Source organism: Cynoglossus semilaevis, chromosome 14, assembly GCF_000523025.1.
Source record: "Cynoglossus semilaevis isolate Cse_v1.0 chromosome 14, Cse_v1.0, whole genome shotgun sequence".
Classification (NCBI taxonomy): domain Eukaryota; kingdom Metazoa; phylum Chordata; class Actinopteri; order Pleuronectiformes; family Cynoglossidae; genus Cynoglossus; species Cynoglossus semilaevis.
This window is the reverse complement of record NC_024320.1, coordinates 13,330,786-13,349,905: the sequence shown is the minus strand read 5'-3', so window position 1 is coordinate 13,349,905 and position 19,120 is coordinate 13,330,786. Positions and strand designations below refer to the sequence as shown.

The window sequence follows — 19,120 nt, the reverse complement described above, 5'->3', positions numbered from 1 at the left end:
GTAATTGAATAACTTTAGCCAAGAAAGAACCAACACATGAAGAGGATGTGAATACAATTCTGTCCAACGTTAATGTGGGAGTTTAGGAAGGAAGTGAAATACACACAATATCTTATTATCTACACAGGAGATACAAAAACAACTTTCTGTTAACGCTAAGTCAGTGTGGAACTGGAATGTTCTTCATTTTCTTCTCTGTTTGACAGGAAATAGTTTTCTCTGTAAATATCAAGTCAAGAACAAAAGCCAACGATAAAAGCTTTTTATCAGGCTGACATTTGAAATCTGGTTATTGTCCTTAAAAACGTTCAGTTCTGTAATTTGGTTGTGAGTGACATTTTAAATGGATGTAATTACAGGGAGGCCATTAGGTGAAAACAAGCCTTTTTTACTGGAGGAAAAACTTCATTTGTGCAGAGAATGTGTCGGCATGTTGTTGCTTTTGTTGTGTTTGTTTGTCTTTCTGAATTTTGGACCATAATTGTCCTTCAAAGTCAGATGATTGAACCTTTAATGTCCTTGAATAATTGCTTGGATTCCTTCACAAATTCCTAAACCTGCAGAGACCAAATATGAGTTCAGTATTTTATTAGTATTTTGGCATTTTATTTTATTTAAACAGGGCAATAAGTTGTTGTTTTCAAATGGGGAAACAAACAAATACTATCATGGAGAGTGTTGATAATATTAACAACATGGTGCACGGAGGAAAATGGGGCGGGGGGTGCTTACAAAAAAGCAGCGGAGAGAAGGAGGAAGGTAGAGGTAGAAAGGTCATTTATTCCGAAAAGAAAAAAAAAATCAATATTAAACTTGTACAAACTGAAACCCAATTGTACTTTCACTTGTAGTGGATTATTATTAAATGTTAAACTGCAAGTTTATATTTTTTTTCTTATTTTTAAGACTAGTAATTATTGTGCCAATTTGAAAATAAATGTTTATTTTTTTTATTTTTGTAAACATGAATCTGTGCCTTTACCTGCTATGGACCTCAATGAACGTCACTGAGAACATACAGGAGGTACACTATGGTACAGTGTAGTACGGTACACTTCTGAAACCAGCCCAACCAGAGGTTCGAGGTTCTCCTCTCTGGTTTATGGTCTGATGTAGAGTGAGTTTAATACGACAGGCGGTAAATTACCAGACAAAAGAGCTGTGACATCAGAGCTTCATACACTGAGTGGGTGGAGACCAGGATCGGCAGTGTCTACAGTCTGATCAAACACTACTGTTTCACACAGTCAACCACTGTGTCACAGCAGACAGACAGCCAAAACTATCAGACATGTTAGCCTCAGTTAACGGAAAAGTTAGTTCAAGAAGTGTCTAAGTATAAGCACATAAAAATAATAGTAGTAAAATTCAGCTCATTACGTTACCTTATTATAACAATCTCAGTTTTTAAAGGTGAATGTGAAAAAAATTCTGAGTATTACCTTTTTCAAAAGGAAAAAAAAAACTATTGGTTAAAGTGAAATCCCACTCATATGTTTCTATTGAAGGTTGACTTTTGAACAAATGCAGCAGGGTTAAGAAGGACGGCGTCAGAGCTTTGATAAATCAGCTGTTACTGCAGCCTCTTTAGAGCTGCCATGATTTATCTCCATTATACTGAAAAGATGAGACAAAAGTGCAGAGCTGAGACAAAGAGAAGACGGGATGAAGGGAAGGGGTGAATATTCTGAACGACATCACCGTCAGTCTGCTGCACATTTATCCACAGACAGAGACAGAGTCAGAGTCAGGGTTCCCGTCTGTCAGGAACAGAGACAGTGTAAGAGTTGGTTTATAATTAAAGTGAGTCAGAAACATGGACAAACTGAGAGTCACTGCTGAGGTTGAGAGTCAGAAACACAGTTAATAAAAGAGGCAGCACTGGTGCTAGAGTTCAGGGTTTAAAAACTTAAACTTATCTTTATTTGTCATTGTGACACAGCACAGCACAGCACACCATGCACAACGAAATTTACCCTCTGCATTTAACCCATCACCAAGTGAACAGTGGGCAGCCGTGGTCAGCGCCCGGGGAGCAGTGCTTGAGGACGATGCCATGCTCAGTGCATCTCAGTGGTAACCACCACTGCCTCTTTAGTCACTATTGGTTTAGTTAGTCAGAGTTAGTTTCTGACTTGGTCAGGGACAGGGTCCAAAACAGGAACAAACCTAGGGTCTAAACAGAGTTAGAGTCATACCCACACAGTTCAAGGTAAATAAAGTGTGGGAATCAATCAGAGAATATACTGTTTTATACCCGTGTTTCTATCAGTTACAATGTTAATGACTGGTCATCTTAATAAATGACCAGGGTTCAAAAATCATTTCTGGTAACAGTGGAAAGTCTTTTCTTTGTTGTTTAGTTTGGTCAACTAACGTAGCTCTTGAAATGTCTTCAAAATCCTTCTGATTAATTTCTTCTAAGAAATCCAGGTCTTTTAAAACCACGTGTATTCATTTAGCAGAGTCTAACTGAGTGTCAGAGTCAGTTCCCTCCTTCAGCTCCACTTCAAGTGATCAAGACAAATCAGACAAATCAGGTTTGTGTTTCTCACATCAATCATAATTAATTCCACTTTGACTCAAATGAAACTGTGACCAAAGGCTAAAACTAAAAATCTGAAATTGAACAGAAAATGAACAGGATTTTTGTTCAGGCACAACATGGAAGCAAGATAAAGTGGGTTCCTTTGTTTTGTTCCTAGAAATGTACTTATAATCAGCCAGTTATATTGTTCTGTGGGGATAAATCATGTTTTCTTCGAGGTAGGTAGAACTGGTCGCCAACAAGAAATCATTACAAAACACTTTAACATTTAAAGGCTAGCCTTAAATCAGCTAAATGTTAATAAAAGATTATGGTAGAAACAATGTGAACTTAACTGAGATAGTAGCCAGCCACAAACACACACCAGTTTAGAAAGGAGATGAATGATCTCCTTTCTAAACTAGACTCTGATAAACTGATTCAACTGTTGAGCAAAGAAGAAACTAAAATACACACCTTGCCTGGACATTGAAAAGATAACAACTAACAGAAGTAGCCAAGGCTATACTAAAATGTTAGCTGAGGAGGAGGGTTAAAGAAACCCCTGAAATATCAAACGAACCAAGAACACCTTTTTAATCTTATCTAAAAAAAAAGAGCCAAATTCACTGGCTCTGACACTAAAGGAGTTAAAATGAGGTGAGAAAACAACTAACATGGGAGAAGAAAACTGCAAAAAAAAAAGATGGATAAATGAGAAGAAAGGTTTCATTATGCCAAAAATACTACAGGATATCTAAAAAAAATACTGTATCTAAAGATGGGACAAGAAAATGGCTAAGATACTGTATATTAGAAGGCGTCTCAAGTAGATCGCAAGAATTCAATCAGATTACAGCTAAAAAAAAATAAAAAATCTAGAGTTGATTAGAGTTTAAATTCGACTAGAGAACGACAAATCTTCCCCAGCTGATTTTGATGTCACCCAAAAACAGCGACAGAATCTCTGCTGGATAATAAAAGGCTGTTCAAAAACACCCAGAGGCATTTTTAAAATGCTATATTTTAGCTTCTCTCACGTCGACGTAGCCTGTGTCTTAATGTTAATGCTAAATAGAGCAGCTGATGATAAATTCAATAGTGACCACAGTGAAAGTGAGTGAGTGTGGGCTGAGTCCACACACTGACTGAAGGACGAGCTGATCCTCCACTCTGAAGAACCATGGAGCTATTTCAGTGGCACACACACACAGAGGCAGACAGTCACACAGTCTCCCATCTATCAGTGATGTTGTGTAAACACACACACACACACACTCACACACACAGCGGTGGATGAAAGCATCAGTCTGGCTCTTCAGAAAAAGCATGATTGTGTCTCCCTCCCTCAGCTTCTCCTGCTCCATCTCCTCCACTGATCATCATGTTTGTCAGAGCTTTAACACTCAGCTCTATTACTCTGATTCCAGCCTGCAGATGAATTTATTCAATCTAAAAAGCTTCAGACTCAGTCGAAGATGGTTTTTATTCCAGGGAAAATGCATTTATCGATGGATTTAGGAAGAAGAGTTTCAGAGTAAAAAATAGAAAAAAGACCAGAGAAGAAGAAAAGTCAGAGCTAAATGAGAAATAATTATTTATAATTCTGGCCCCAAATATAGCAACGAGTATAGCTAATAAATATACGCCAAAAAATATGTGCTGCCAAAGTATGACGAAAATATTGCTTTAAGTAACAGAAAAGCTAAATGTTTATATTTTATTGTTTATATTTAAAAAAAAAAACACGAATAGCTGAGAACACCATACAACTGGTTGGTATAACCAACCATATAAAAAAAAAATCCAAATTTAGTCAAAATAAAAATTAAACCAACATCAACGTTAATGTCAACAGAGACAACCAGTCGTTATGGTCCAGTGTTAGGGTGAAGCGCCGGACATTTTATAAAGACATTACAAACAGGAGCCGAGGCAGAGTTGGTCCAGACAGATATCATGTGATCAGGTCACGTGACCTCAGAGCTCAGGGCTGGTGATGAACTTCTGTGGTGAGCTTCCTCAGGACATGAGCGACATTTAAAATAAATCTTCTTCTAAGTCAGATTGTTTAAATGTGAAATGATTTACGTAAACAAGCTTTTGTTTTTGTTTTCACAGACAAAGGCGGGTCATTATCACAGCAGGCTGTTTACGTCAGCGTGTGCAGACGAAACAAAAGTCAGGGAAAAACAAAGTGTCGTTCATGCTTCACTGAGCATCTCCTCCGTTTCATCACAGTCGACAAATTATTTGTCTGTTTTTGTGTCAACAACAGTGATAACAGCGGGCGACGTGGTCACAGTCACATGAACACACGAATTAACTGATAGCTCCGCCCTCATCTGCTCACAGATGGGAGAGCGCTGTACGTCTAGGTCTGTGACAGGAGAGAAAATCCAGATACAGATCAAATCACCTGAGCAAAAAACAAAAACAGCTTTAAGATAATGAAGAAGCTAAACTTAGTAAAAACCTCAGACAAAACAGCAGAAAACACTCTGGCCAGGTCAGCTAAGAATGGGAAACACAAACACAAATGACTCATCTTAAAATACTAGATGACAAAATCTGACACAGAAAACAAAAAGTCAAGATGACAAGAAGACAACAAAAGTACAAAAACAAAACAAAACAAAAAACAAAACTAAGCAAAATCCCTGTTGAAGCCGAGGGTTACACCAACAATCCCAAAACGTTATTCAAAACAGACAAAAGTTAAAATAAAACGTATAAAACAAATATGCCAAAAACAACACATAATAATACTAATTGGTTCATTAAGCTGTAATAGCCAAACAAATCCCCCACAGTATTGCACATGCAATATTATCCAGACATACAGGCTATAGATGAAAAAAAAACTCAAAATGTTTATATTATTAAAAGAACTGCATGGACAACTTGTTAACATTTACAATTCTTTTGGTTATTTCTGTGCTAATCATTGCTTTTCTTAATGCTAATCTTAGCCATTTGGCTAACCTCAAACTGTTCCTCAATGATTTTGTCACTCACTGTTTTAGGTTTTTTATACCATTTAAAGCATCATTTAAAAGCTTGGTTCTATGGTCATTATTTATGGCACCATAAAACTGTCCTAATTTGTCCTGCGACTAACTAAAGCAACTTCAGAATAGACTGAAGGGAGTTTGTGTTAAATTGGAGTAGCGTTTTGGCCATACACAGGGAAATGTTTTTAGCATAGAAGTAGTAGAATAGCACAATAAAATCAGCAACCTTTTTCTATTCATAATAACTACGAAAAATGGCAAAAAACAAACAATGTGTCAAACATCTGGCACAGGGATTTTTAATTGGACTTTGTCCTTTTGTAACCTGTCAAAACTGGAGTGTGTGTGTCATGGTCTGTATGTGTCGTGTGTGTTGTTGAGTGTCTCCAATCATTGGTCCAAAGATCACACAGTGCACTCTTAACAATGAAGTGTGTGCTGACAGATGTAGTCAGAAGGTCATCTCTAATTCAGAAAGTTTTTTTCCTTTTTTTTTTTTGAAAAGGGCAGCAGAGTCAGAAAGTCAACCACGGTGTGACTCACAGTCAGTGCTTCAATCAGACCTAAGAGAGTGGACACCTTTCTTCTCTTCAGGTGTGATTGTGTTAAGTGCACAGTCTCTCAGCCTGTACCAAACCGTGGCACCTGGACCAGCCTCAGTCCAGGACTCGTAGATTATGAACTGGTGTTTAGTACTAACAGCGAGACAGGGAACTGTAGCTGTGGTCTGTCCCCTACACAGAAGTGGAAGAGACAATCAGTACATCCACTGCTGCTCTCAGTACATCTCAGTGACACAAAATGACCAATTTTTTTATTTGCTATTTTGATGCTATAATTCAATTGTGTCGATTTATTTTAAATTTCATCACTCAGTCCGAAGGTGTCAGTTACGACATGACTTTGTTTCATATGTTACTCAAATGAACCTCAGTGACTCGAGCTGACCACCGGAGGCAGCAGTTCGTCGGCAGTTTCTGAGCAAAAACAATTCATTTCTCTACAGACTCTGGTGCACACGAGTTGACTTTTCAAAAAGTTCATTTTCCTCTCAGAGGAAACAGTCAGATAAAAGAGCAGAATGTTTTTGGATAAAGTTTGACAACACAAAGACGGACAAACATTCAAAGACCAGCCTTGAGAGAAGAGTCCTCCCTGATTAAACCTGGACCTTACACTTCCTTACACTCTGTGGATGACTTTTTCCTCTGCTGCCCCCTGTCTGTCCATCTGACCTTATCACAAAAACAACAGTCCTGGTTTACATTCCACAGAGAAGCTCCAGTTGATGACCTGACCTTCAGCAGCTCCCACAGCTCCTGGTCCAGAGCTGAAGCTGTGGAGCATCTGCTTCCTCCCAGAATGTCTGACTCAACACTGCTAAAATGGGATTTAGTCCAGACTGTGTTTACATTTGGCTTATTTCAGGCAAATGTGTCAAAAAAAACAAAAACACAGTTATTGGACCTTTATTTTTTTAATAAAGCAAGTGTATTAATATTAACTAAGAAATATAAATATAGGAAAATAAATGTTACAGAGATCGCAGAATAATCTAAAGATTAGAGAGCCAAAAATGGAATCTAAAACAGCTACATGTCGTCTTTTGGATGATTTTATTTCCTTTTTTTAACCTGGCCTTCTTGTTTGATTTGAAGCTATGTTTTGTGTACACTGTATTTGTAGCGACCGTTAGTTGCTGGTCATTTGTTTGAAGGATTCACTTGAGCTAACCTTTAGCTCCTTGTGTGAACACAGGAATATCAGATTGACATCATCTTTGCTCAGACCTGGGTGGACACACGTCTGCGTTACAACAGCAGCAGCATGAGGATACTCACACTAAACAGGTGCTGCCACTCACTCACACACACACACACACACACACACACACACACACACACGTGTGTATATGACAAAACTTGAGCCTACTTTTGTCTCTCCCTCTCTCAGTAACATGGTGGGTTTGATCTGGCTTCCTGACACCATCTTCAGAAATTCTAAAACTGCAGACTCTCATTGGATAACAACGCCCAATCAGCTGCTGCGGATCTGGAACAATGGGAAAATTCTTTACACTCTGAGGTGAGAAACAAAGTATTCTGGAACACTGAGAGCCAACAGGCTTCTCACCACTGTTTCTTCTGATTCCCACTCTCTTTAAACATGACTGACAGCTGCTTTTATGAGCGTCTAGCTCTCACCCCGGGATTCATTTTTACCTTTGTGTCCTGGATGTTAAAGTCAGGCCTTGGACAAATATTAAACATCTATACAAGTGTGTGTGTGTGTGTGTGTGTGTGTTCAGGCTCCAGTGCTGTCAACAAATCCTAAAATCCAGGCTTGTCTTTGTCTGGGAAGCTCGGCTGATGATCTGCTGGTAGTAAAACACTTCAAACGTCAAGGATTATTTAGTTTAAAGGGACATTGATGGGGACAGGGTCACAGAGTGGCTGCAGATTTGTTCAAATCAACAGCTCTGATGATTTACTCTGATTCACTTCTGAAGCTCACCCTACAATGATGCAATCAGCGGATAATAAACACGGCAATAACAAAAACCAACAATAGATAATGAAAGTGGGCAAGAAAAAAAAGTCTGTATAAAAATAGACGCCTCTAATGATGAAGATGATGTTGAAGAAGAAAGGGAAGATGATGCTGTTAATAATTGTGGAAATAAAAATGGTAATCATACTGATGACGCTTAAGAAGATGATAATGATGATGATGAAGATGGTGATGATGACAATGAATGTAGCTGATGGTGATGAGGGTGATGATTTTAATCATGTTGATCCATCACAATGACAGTGATTATAACAGTAAGATGACTGATGGTTATGATGGTGATGAAGATGAAAATGATCGTAATATTAATGATGACTCCTCTGGTGAAGATGAGGAGGGTAAAGGTCGTAATGATGATGATAATGATGATGATGATGATGATGATGTGACTACTCTCTTGAAGATGAGGATGACAGTAGTCACTGTGATAACGGTGGTGAAGATGATAATGAATGTGTTAATGACAATGGTGATGATTATAATGATGAAGGTGATGATTACATTAGCTGATGATGAAGGTTATAATGACAATGATCAGAGTAAAGATGATGATGACATGATGACATCATGGTGATGATAACTACCCCGGTGAAGGTGGTAATGATGGTGATGGTGATGATGATGACACGGACCCTGTTGAAGATGACAGTGATGGTACTGATGATGGTAACAGTGCTGAGAATGGTCATGGATGGATGGATGTTGGTGGTTATAATGATGTTGACGCTGAGATAACAGTGACGGTCACTTCCTCTTATTCGGAGGTTGGTTTGTTGTTTTTCTGCATGTTTGTCTGAGGAGTGAGATTCTACAACATTTGCATCAAAAGCCTGCAAACACTCCTGCTGCTGCTACTATCACTGCTGCAGTTACAGCTGCGGCAACGTTAAAAAAGTGTGTGTGTGTGTGTGTGTGTGAAAGTGAGAGTGAGAGTGAGAGAGAGAGAGAGAGCTCTAAGTGACGGAGCAGACAGCGTCCGCTTCATGGAGCGTGAAATAAAGCATCCTGAACATGTTCAGGTGACTGTCGTAGTCTAAGTGTTTCTCTGTCTCTCCCTTTACTTGTCTTTCAGGATGACCATCAACGCTGAGTGTCAGCTGCAGCTTCATAATTTCCCAATGGATGAACATTCCTGTCCTCTGGTCTTCTCCAGCTGTGAGCATTAGACTCCAAAACACACACTCAAACACGCAGGCCAATAAAAATGGACCTGCTCAGAATTTTTAGAGCAAATATAAAATAATAACAATAATAATAAAACCAGTCAAACGGGATGATTTAAAAATATTATGGATATTATATCTGTGTTCCCAGCTTTAGCCAGTCTCCCTATTTTTGCCAAACTATTATGTGTTTTCACGTCTGACATTCTGAAGACACCGGGTTAATTATTATTACACTTCACACGTTCTGGGGTAACATTTACCCCTTGCATATATTCGACGTAGTTCCATCCATTTCAGGCTTTGTTTTTTACTCCTTGTTCAGCTAAAGTCGATCTTCTGCCCAGCTAAAGACATTTTTAAATATTCTGTCGATATTTTTAAGAAAATGTTTCTGCTGCTTACAATGCTGCCTTTTAAATGAACAACTCTGTGCTCGACAGTTTTTCTATCCCAAAAACGGTGTTCTTTTAATCTGTGGCCTGGTTACCATCACATCTGTATCTCCCGTGTTAAACTCCGCTACACTGTAGGATTCATTCATTCTCGCTATCGCCTTTTCTCTCGGTTCCGCTGCTTCCAGTCGCACTTGAGTTTTTTTATCCAATCATGTTTCAGCCTCATGTGTTGCCAGGGTGAAAGAAACCCGCCCTGAGGCCTTCAGAGTCTGTAGTGTAGTATTGATGGTTTCTACAGACATGATGATGTCAATAGGTTATGGATTTATTCAGGTAGGACGCCACCAAAGGCCATGGTGAGAAATGCAAGTTACGCCACCTGCGTGTGTGTGTGTGTGTGTGTGTGTGTGTGTACAGTGTGTGTGGCCTTTGTTAACCATCGCCCCATCATGGTTGGCGCTAATGTACAATTTTCACTCCCTCTCGTGCTAATGTTCCTTCATTATGATTCTCAGTAATACGCAGTGTCTCTGGCCTCACTGTCACCAACACACTGCCTCACACACTATCACTGTCAGGGACTTTCTGTCAGGGACTTTTAAAATAAGCCGTTCACTTGGTCGTTTAGAAATGTGAAGTTCGAAAAAAAGTTTGAAGTCGGGTTGTGAGGAAAGGAGCTGCTTTTAGCAGGGTCTACGAGAAGATCCACCTTCAAATCTGCGTTAGCTAATGTCATCCACATTTAAATGATATTTCTTCTTCTGTCCATAGAGAAAATCAGTTTGTGCTCAAACAGGGCGTCGCTCTGAGCTGCTGGTCGGCTGCTGTTATACAGCATATTTAAACCTTTGGATAAAAATCATTATTCAGTTTTAGGAAAGCAGCACGAACGGACCACAGGAGGCAGCAGAGGACATGCAGCTTCACAAATTCTCTGAAAGGAAGCTACAAACTGTAAAGTGCCAACAGAGATCTCTATAAACAGAGTTTTTTTCTCAACCATTCACTCACAGTTGAGTCCTTTTAACACTCCATCATCACACACTTTCATGTGTTCAAATAGAAGTAGGCATGAAGGAAAAGTGAGCAGCAGCTAAAGCATTTGGTCTCCACCGACGCGTCTGTGACCCTGAGAATTACTCGATTCACGGCAGATGGTTTGAAAGACGGAGTTAGAAGACTAGGAGGGAGAGAGAATGAGGAGCAGGAGGAGGAGGAAGAGGAGAAGAAGAAGCAGAGGTGACGAATAATGCGTTCATCATCGTCCCCCAGAGTCAAGTCTGATAATGAAGCAGCAGAAACCTGTGTGAGGAGCGAGCCCGAGGTTTTAGCCTTTAAAAGAAAAGCGCAGTAATTTGATCAGATTCTCCTCTGGTTCATTCACAGAGCTAAGAGCTCAGAGCAGAAACATCTGAAGAAACTGACACGTTTCTGTTGGTGTTGTTCTGACAACATTCAACTCCAACTGAAGAAATCATTAGAAGAAATACCAGCCTTTTTTAAAGCTGCAGAGAAAGTTCTTCCAAACGTATATGTATTTATAGATTATAAAGAAATCTGCAAGAAAACCATGATTCAGCTACTGCACTAGTTCACAAAACCATTCTACAATCTCTACAATATGGAACTCTGGAATGCCTGACATTCCACTTCTGCCTAAGCCTTTGACAGTTTTGCAAAATTCGGTGAAATGTCATCCATCCTCTTGTTTAATGCATGGAAACCTTTAACAGCTGACATTTTTTTAAAATTATGTTTAACATTTAGCTACTCATGAAAGATTTTCAAGCAATTTCATGTATTTGACTAAATGCTAAATTCTGGTCAATGTACGCTAATAAAGCTTTAACTGAGAATAAATGAAACAATTTTTGTCTTTAGACTACATTATTTATTTTCACTATAATTTTGTTTAATAAATTAATAATTTAATTTTGTTAATTAATTTTTTTGTCAGTCTTTGAGTTAATTTCCAAAATGAAATATCAGACTTTTTCAAAATGAATATTTTTTATCAATTCTAACTATTTAGTTAGAAATAATCTTTTTTTAAACACCAAATTAATAAATACTGCCTCCCCTAACTTTAAATCTGGTCCTTCAGGCTGAACCTATTATTGACCTGTTCTATTGCCTGGTCAATGATAGGTTCTTTTTTTAATAAAGCAAGAGATGTTCACATTTAAGACAATAAAAGATACTGTCCCTGAAGGATATTTCAGTGACCCGTTCACTGCACAACTGGACCAGAACAACTGACAAATGTTGTTTTACTTTAGCTCTGAAAACAGAAGAAGAAGAGAAGAAGTGTGATTTTCCTCTACAGAAAATGAACATGTCACGTCCGGGAGCTCTGAAGACATTAAATATGACAAAGCAGTTTCATTTCCACTAATACAAAGGTGATAAAGATAATGATACACACACACACACACACACACAGAGAGACTTATGACAGCAGTAATGGTCCCATTAACACAGTGATATTGTGTTTTTTTTTCCTGGTTACAGATGAGAAAATCAGGTTTTAATCAGTGAAATAACATTTCCCAGCTGCTTGTCATCACTGCTACAATATAAATGTTTGAATAAATTAAAATCCAAATGTGATAAAATTAGGCCAACTTAATTTTGGCTCCTCCACAATTAAAAAAAAAAATCTAAGCTGAATGTTGGGATTTTAATTTTGGATTCCCTGTTCAAGCACCGTTGATATTTTTGGCTTTCTATATTTGAGCTGTTTTGGTGTTTTTTTGTGTAAATTATTTTTCACCCAGCTCATTAGCACTATAATATACTATACTATAGGCTAACATTGAGCTCTATGGGTTGTGTGTGTGTGTGTGTTTTCAGATGGATACCCTCGAGATGAGATTGTGTACAAGTGGAAGAGGAACTCAGTGGAGACGTCAGATCAGAAGTACTGGAGACTGTACCAGTTTGACTTCATGGGTCTGAGGAACACCACAGACGTTCTGGCCACCACAGCAGGTGAGGCACGGCAGAAGGAAACCTTCAGGCTGAGGGTTCAGTTCAGAACCGGTGATAAAACAGGAAATCATTTTCACAGTAAGAATAACGAGAAAGTACCAGAAGATTAGTACCTAATCACCGCTCTAACTATTAGTACCAGCACTAATTACAGGCCAAAAAAAAAAAACTTTTTAACTACTTTTGTACATCTAGTTCAAGGCCATTCTAAGACTGGGTTCTACCTCTAAAGCTAGCGTCCTGTATCAGGTCCATGTCACTTCCTGTTATCACTCTTCAGGAAGAGCTACTGCTCCTGAACATATTCATGAATGGAACTGCTGAATCAGAAATCATTATTCTGTTCTGGTAGTCTTCGTCAGGAGACCAAAGACAGAGGATGAGGGTCAGACCCAGGGTCAACAGAGGTCAGACACAGGGTCAACAGAGGTTAAACAGCTCTGCTTCATCATCTTCTCCTCAAACAAATACACTCCTACATTCACAAGATCACCAACACCAAGTAAAAAGAACTAAAAAGAGTACCAGAGACTGTGTCTACTGTAGCAGGATAAAACATTAAGGAAGTCCAGTGTGTTATGTCACGTTACCAGGAAGTTTGTCTACACCACAGAACCGATACCAGAAGCTACAGACGTCACAAGGAACCATATACTCAGCCTCATCAGAACCAGACCCAGAAATGGAATTGCATCACCACCACGTGAACTAATAACCAGAAACTGTAATAGGACCAGGATCTTTGCTCTCTGCATTAATGAGTGCCAGGCAGTAAGTTCTAAAACTAAATTAGGAGTTAAAGAAGGAACAAAAGTGTACAGAAACAGTACCACATCACTGAGCCAGAGAACCAAAGCTACCAGGAGCTGTGTTCCCTAACTGTCAGTTCCTGAATCCCACTCTTAGTAAAACCGTTTGGACCGTGCGTCTTCAGTCCATCAATGTCACTTCCTGTTAACTCCCTGTTATCTTCCTGTTACCATAATCCCAGGGAGCGCTGCCACTCCTGGAATATTCATGAGGAATTATTTATTCAGTGGGTGCTGGTCCACTTTGTGCTGGGTCACAGAGGGTAATTACTGGAACCTGTTGGAGCATCGGTTCCTCCAGCTGCTGCCAACGCACAAACATGGATTAAATCATCTTGAGAAGAAGGAGGAGGATTGAATTATTCAACTTCCTGTTTAATCTTTAATCTGGGTGATTAATCTTCCTGGAAAACAGATTTGTTCCCACACCCACGGGAGATGCACAGCTTCTCTTCTTCTAATCATGTCATTACACGTCAGCTTCAGCATCTTCAACTATTGAGAAAACATCTAACCATATTCTAGGAACTGTTTCCTGAGCCGGCGTGTGTTTACGCTGTAGCTCAGCGGTATACAAGTATACATCAAAGCTGAACGTGGAAAAAGTACTAACTCACTTAATAAATGTGTCGTGGCACGCTGCCAAAGAGACAACTTCCTGTAGAGAAGAGGAAGACCACAGAGGTGATTTGAGAATGTTGTGAAAGAGGAAGTGGAGATGGAGGGGGTAGAAGCAGAGAAGACGGGGGAGGGAAGGGAACACCCTAAGTAAGAAGGAGAAGAAGAAGAAGAAGAAGAAGAAGAAGAAGAAGAAGAAGAAGAAGAATTAGGAGAAGCAGCAGACACTCACAGAGCAGCACTGCTTCTTAACTTGTGGAACATCTACTTTATACCTAAATAAAACTGGCATTCACTACTTCCTGTCTCTACGGACACTGTTAGGTTTAATAATGTTTTTATTTTTCATGCTTTGATTAATTGGACCAGTTCTTGTTGGTTTCCTGCGTCTGGACTCAGATAAACAAACTGAGTTTCTGCTCCGACTCTCAGGAGAAAGCATGAAAAGATGTGACCTTCACTGACCTTGTGCTGTTCAAGACAATCAGCGTTGATTTACTCCCTATTGTGTGTTTCCTCCATCTGTACTGACTGGAGCTGAGTCTTTCTGTGTAATTATGACGTACAAAACGTTCAAAAACGAAAACTCATTTTCATTTACTGAAAACATTTTTTAAGTTTTATTTTGCTCTTTAACCAAAACACCACTTTTTAAATTTATTTTCACATCATCAACTTCAACTAAATCCCAGCGCTAGTCAGAAAACGCTCAGCCCCAAAGACGGACCCCGCCCCACTGTGTCTACTGTGTGTTTGTTGTTTATTTATTTATTGGTCTTTTATAGGGCTCTTATTAAATCATCTCTATCTGTTTTGGCCTAGTGTACATAGTGTCCATTCTTTTAGTCATTTTTAGCTTCCATTTAGATTACATAAGTCTATCTCTGAGCTGACATTTATTTTTTGACCTTTTTTGCTTAAGTATATGTTTATGCTCGTATTAAGCTGATCTGAGAGACTGTTTTGTTCAGTTGGAGCTGAAGGTGAACCAGTCAGTGTTTTAGCACAGCTCAGGTGCCTTTATATTTCTATACTTCATCGTTGCTGACTAACAGACATGAGTAAAGAGCGATGGTTTTCACTGACGATTCTGAACAGCTCCGTCTTAGTTTTCTGCCAACCACTCGAGGCTCAGCTATGTACGGCCCTGCATTTTAATGAGGACATGCTGGACCTGGTCCCTGTCCACGGACCCACCAGAGACACGCTGTGAGTCCGCCCTCTTTATCATAAAAAGTCCCAGACGTGAAAAAACCCAAAACACTTTAGTGCTTTGTTCTTCCATCACAGTCAAACAGCTGCTCAGTTTCTGCTGCTACAGGGAAGGAATGCTGATTTTCAGACTTCTGGAAATCATGTGAATCAATAGTCACTCAAACACGTCTCTGTGTTACCATTCAGATCATTTTACAAACGCATCAACTGGAGAATGCATTAAAATGTCCTTAAATAGTCCTGGAGATTCTACATGCAGCCAAATAAAAAGGGCTTATTTAAGTTAGTTTTGGTAAAAAATATGTTCTTATAGATCATGGTTAACAGAATTCCACAGAAGCCACACCTTCATTAGATATAGAAAACTTCAATCTGACTCCAAAAGCTAATAGTTTTAGCTAGAAGTTAGCAAATCCACAGCTGTGAGATGACTGGAGGAGCAGCAGCTTCCAGTTGTTGAGTTTTCTAAACCACTGAACACAGATCAGCTGATTGTCTGAACGCTGTGTATTTCCTCTGAGCTGCTGCTGCTCCAACCTCGGCTCAGCTCTGCTGCAGGTCACCTCACTGTGATCCATCATTAATCTGACTGCAGCTTCATCACACGTTTGTCTCTGTGACCTGAAATAAAAAGTTTAGGCAGAGTTGATTTCCTCTGAGCTGCAGCAAGAAGACTTAATTAAAGCTGCAACAGATCTCTTATCTCCAGAACATCTCTGGAGGAGCCTGACGCCTACATCAGTCTGAGACACAGAAGAAACCTTTCAGTGCTGGTCACGAAAACACACCAGAGGGCGTGGTGTGTGTGTGTGTGTGTGTGTGTGTGTGTATGTGTGTGTGGAGGAGACATCCAGAGGAAACATCTGGATTAGGAGAGTTTCTGAGCTTTTAGGTACAGATGAGAGGTTCTTAACTAGTCATGATCTTCTGTGTTGGTCGACATCCTCAGGGATGAAGGTCCGGATGGATGGACATCCTCATCATCATCAGTATCATGTTGTGGTGAAGTGCAGGGTGAAGAAGTTTTGTTGCAGGTGTTTGCTCCGTAACAATATTATTTTTGCCAGGTTTGAACTAAGGAAAACATTTGCCATTAATGAGGTTTAATTTCCAACTTCTACTACACATTGTACATTACCTTCAGTCAACGTCAAAAAAATAAAATCCTGCGTTTCATGTTTGTCTTTGTGTTGTCTTTAATTCGTAGGCGACTACGTGTTGATGACGGTCTTCTTCGACCTGAGCAGACGGATGGGCTACTTCACCATCCAGACCTACATCCCCTGTATACTGACTGTTGTCCTGTCCTGGGTCTCGTTCTGGATCAAGAGCGACGCCACGCCCGCCAGGACAGCTTTAGGTAGGCTACAGCGCCACCCTCGTGTCGTGAAACGCCGTGGGGCAAAAAACGTTTGTTGCCTCAAAAGGAGCACACACTGTTGGTGAGATCTTTTCTCATCTTTTCTGCTGCAAGTAAATAGTTTGAGAAGAGGAAATAAAACTTCCTGCCTCTGCTCACTCAGCCGTCAAAGGTTATTATGAGGGAAATGAAGTGGAAGTCGGTGGAATATTTAATTTCATTTCCATTCAGTCTTTGTTCTGACGGTCTGATAGTGGCTGTTACACTGTTATATTTTTGATCAGTCCTGTTAGCGCCTGTTAGCGCAGATTAAAGACGGTGTGAGATTTCGCATTTTAATTTTACTGTTATTTCCTGAAACAGTGTCATGTTTGGGTGATTCGACAGCAGGGGGCGACTCCTCAAGGAACTGCGAATTTTTCTAAAGCTGGAATTATTTCTAGGTATTACAGGCGATAGCATATATATAGTATGCTATGTTTGTTTTTGGTGACTGAAACTTGTACCAGGTACTAAAGTAGTACTATTTGTTGTCTTCAAACACCTGGACACAGTATCTAAAATATCCAAGGCAGCAAATGTCATAAAACAAAAGATGTCAAATTTAAAATATTTAAACTACATTAGATCTACTATTCAAATGCACTGGACTATATATGAATAGTTCATACTGCGTTAGACGTTTATCATGATTTGTCAAATACAATCTTCTTCCAAATGCTCCCGCAGCCATAGTGCATAGTCATAGTATTACTACAGTACAGTAAATGAGGGAAATGCAGAATCTAAGATGTTTGAGCCCATGAATGTTAAGAGCCCATGAAAGATAAAATGATTTATTCAGAATTTACCACAGTATCTTCTCTGCTCTGTCCAAAGCTGTGCGTGACTAGAACGGTGAAGGTGGTTCTCTTAGTCCTCCTGAGGACCTCAGTGAAACCTACCTCCAACAGTCTAGACTCCGGACTCTTCTAATTCAATTAGCATGTATAATCCAGCCCACTTTGCCTCCTTCTCCTCCCTATGACTAATGTAGTCGGTTGTGACCTGACGTTTGACTCCTCCAGCCTCAGACTGACTGACTTCACTGCTGCGGGAGATGATGTGCAGTGTTTTATTTCCACCTGCTTCTGGCCTTGTCCTCCATCACCCAGCCTCCTGTCAGTCTGCCAACATCACAGAAGGTCGTCAGCCACGTCTACGTGGTAATAAAGAAGTTATATTGAACTTCTGTCCGTCCTCCTCCACTCACTACTGCAGAAGAGAAGCCTTGACACAGAGTCAGAGAGTGAGGACGTGACGGGATAAAACTCTGGGCTTCACGTCTCAGAGCAGTTAATGTAAGTGGATCAGCATTACAGTCTCTTTGACTCTGCATTTAGCTGTGACAAACAGGAGGGACACCCAACACTCTTTACAGACTCTTTCTGTGGCATCAAAGTGAAAACAGAAAAGTGATGATGACAGATTAAAAGGTTTTACCAAAGTATGACCAAACAAAAATAAAAATAACTACAAAAACGTCAGCTAAGTATAAGTCTCACACACTCAAAGACAAAAATCAGCTAAAACTGTTTACATATTTAATGCAAGCACAAAAAGAGCTACACGCTGACATTATCAGAGACCAACGTTGCTGTAATAGTGATTTAACAGGCAGGCCCCCCCCAGCCCCCCACCCCCCGCCCAGGGGTCAGGAGGGTCTCAGCTCCATGTCTTCACTCGATCCCGTCCTTTTTTTTCTGCTCCACTTCTTGTCTTCAAACCATCATTAATGCAGAGACACTAACATCAGAGAACCTCAGAACAAAGATGTTTTAATTACAGTGTAAAGCAGCAGCTGCCACTTTAACCACAGTGTTGTAAACTATAATACACAGACTTAGAGAAGAGTGGACCGACGTGGTGTTGGACTAGAGAAGGAAAAATGAGAAATATAACAATCGTAGCTTGAGCCAAAAATCATTAGAGAAAAAAAGCCAAAAATCGACATAAAGAGCAGAGATAGTCGAACAGTTCAGAACAAGCCAAAAAAGAAAAAAGAAAAAAAGAAAGCATTTTAGTGCAAACTGGTTTGGAGTGTGAACTGAATCTAGACTTTCCACACTGTTGTTAATTCATTATGAATGATTTTAGACTATTTAAGCTAGTTTAAACAAGACGTAAACCATTTTTACAAAAAAGTAAAAAAAAAGAGTATAAATATTTCACCTTTGGAAAGTTACACCAATAACATTTGAATAAAAACCAAGGGTTTCCAATAGACAAAATGTGTTTCTATTAAACAAATGAACACACACACACAATGTCTTAACTCTGAAGAAAATAGTGGCTTAGTGAGGTCTACCCAGTAGGAGATCTGGGGGGGAGGGTGATGGTGTCCCCCCTTGTTAGCAAAATGATCTAAATCCGTCCTCTGTGTTAAGCTCTCTGTCAGGGCAGAACTGGAACACT

At 39.6% G+C, this 19,120-nt stretch overlaps 2 protein-coding genes across 4 annotated transcripts in view; one reads left to right on the top strand and one right to left on the bottom strand.

The window, feature by feature from the left end:
- Positions 1-19,120, bottom strand: part of cfap221 (cilia and flagella associated protein 221) — an 82,981-nt gene that overhangs the window by 11,486 nt on the left and 52,375 nt on the right. The gene's annotated exons all lie outside the window — the stretch shown is intronic.
- The window catches only part of gabrg3 (gamma-aminobutyric acid type A receptor subunit gamma3), a 39,392-nt gene that overhangs the window by 9,376 nt on the left and 10,896 nt on the right, over positions 1-19,120 (top strand). The window contains exons 4-8 of the mRNA XM_008325188.3: positions 7,300-7,391; positions 7,495-7,626; positions 9,185-9,267; positions 12,527-12,664; positions 16,514-16,666. Coding sequence (XP_008323410.1) covers positions 7,300-7,391; positions 7,495-7,626; positions 9,185-9,267; positions 12,527-12,664; positions 16,514-16,666 — 598 coding nt within the window. The remainder of the gene's footprint in view (positions 1-7,299; positions 7,392-7,494; positions 7,627-9,184; positions 9,268-12,526; positions 12,665-16,513; positions 16,667-19,120) is intronic.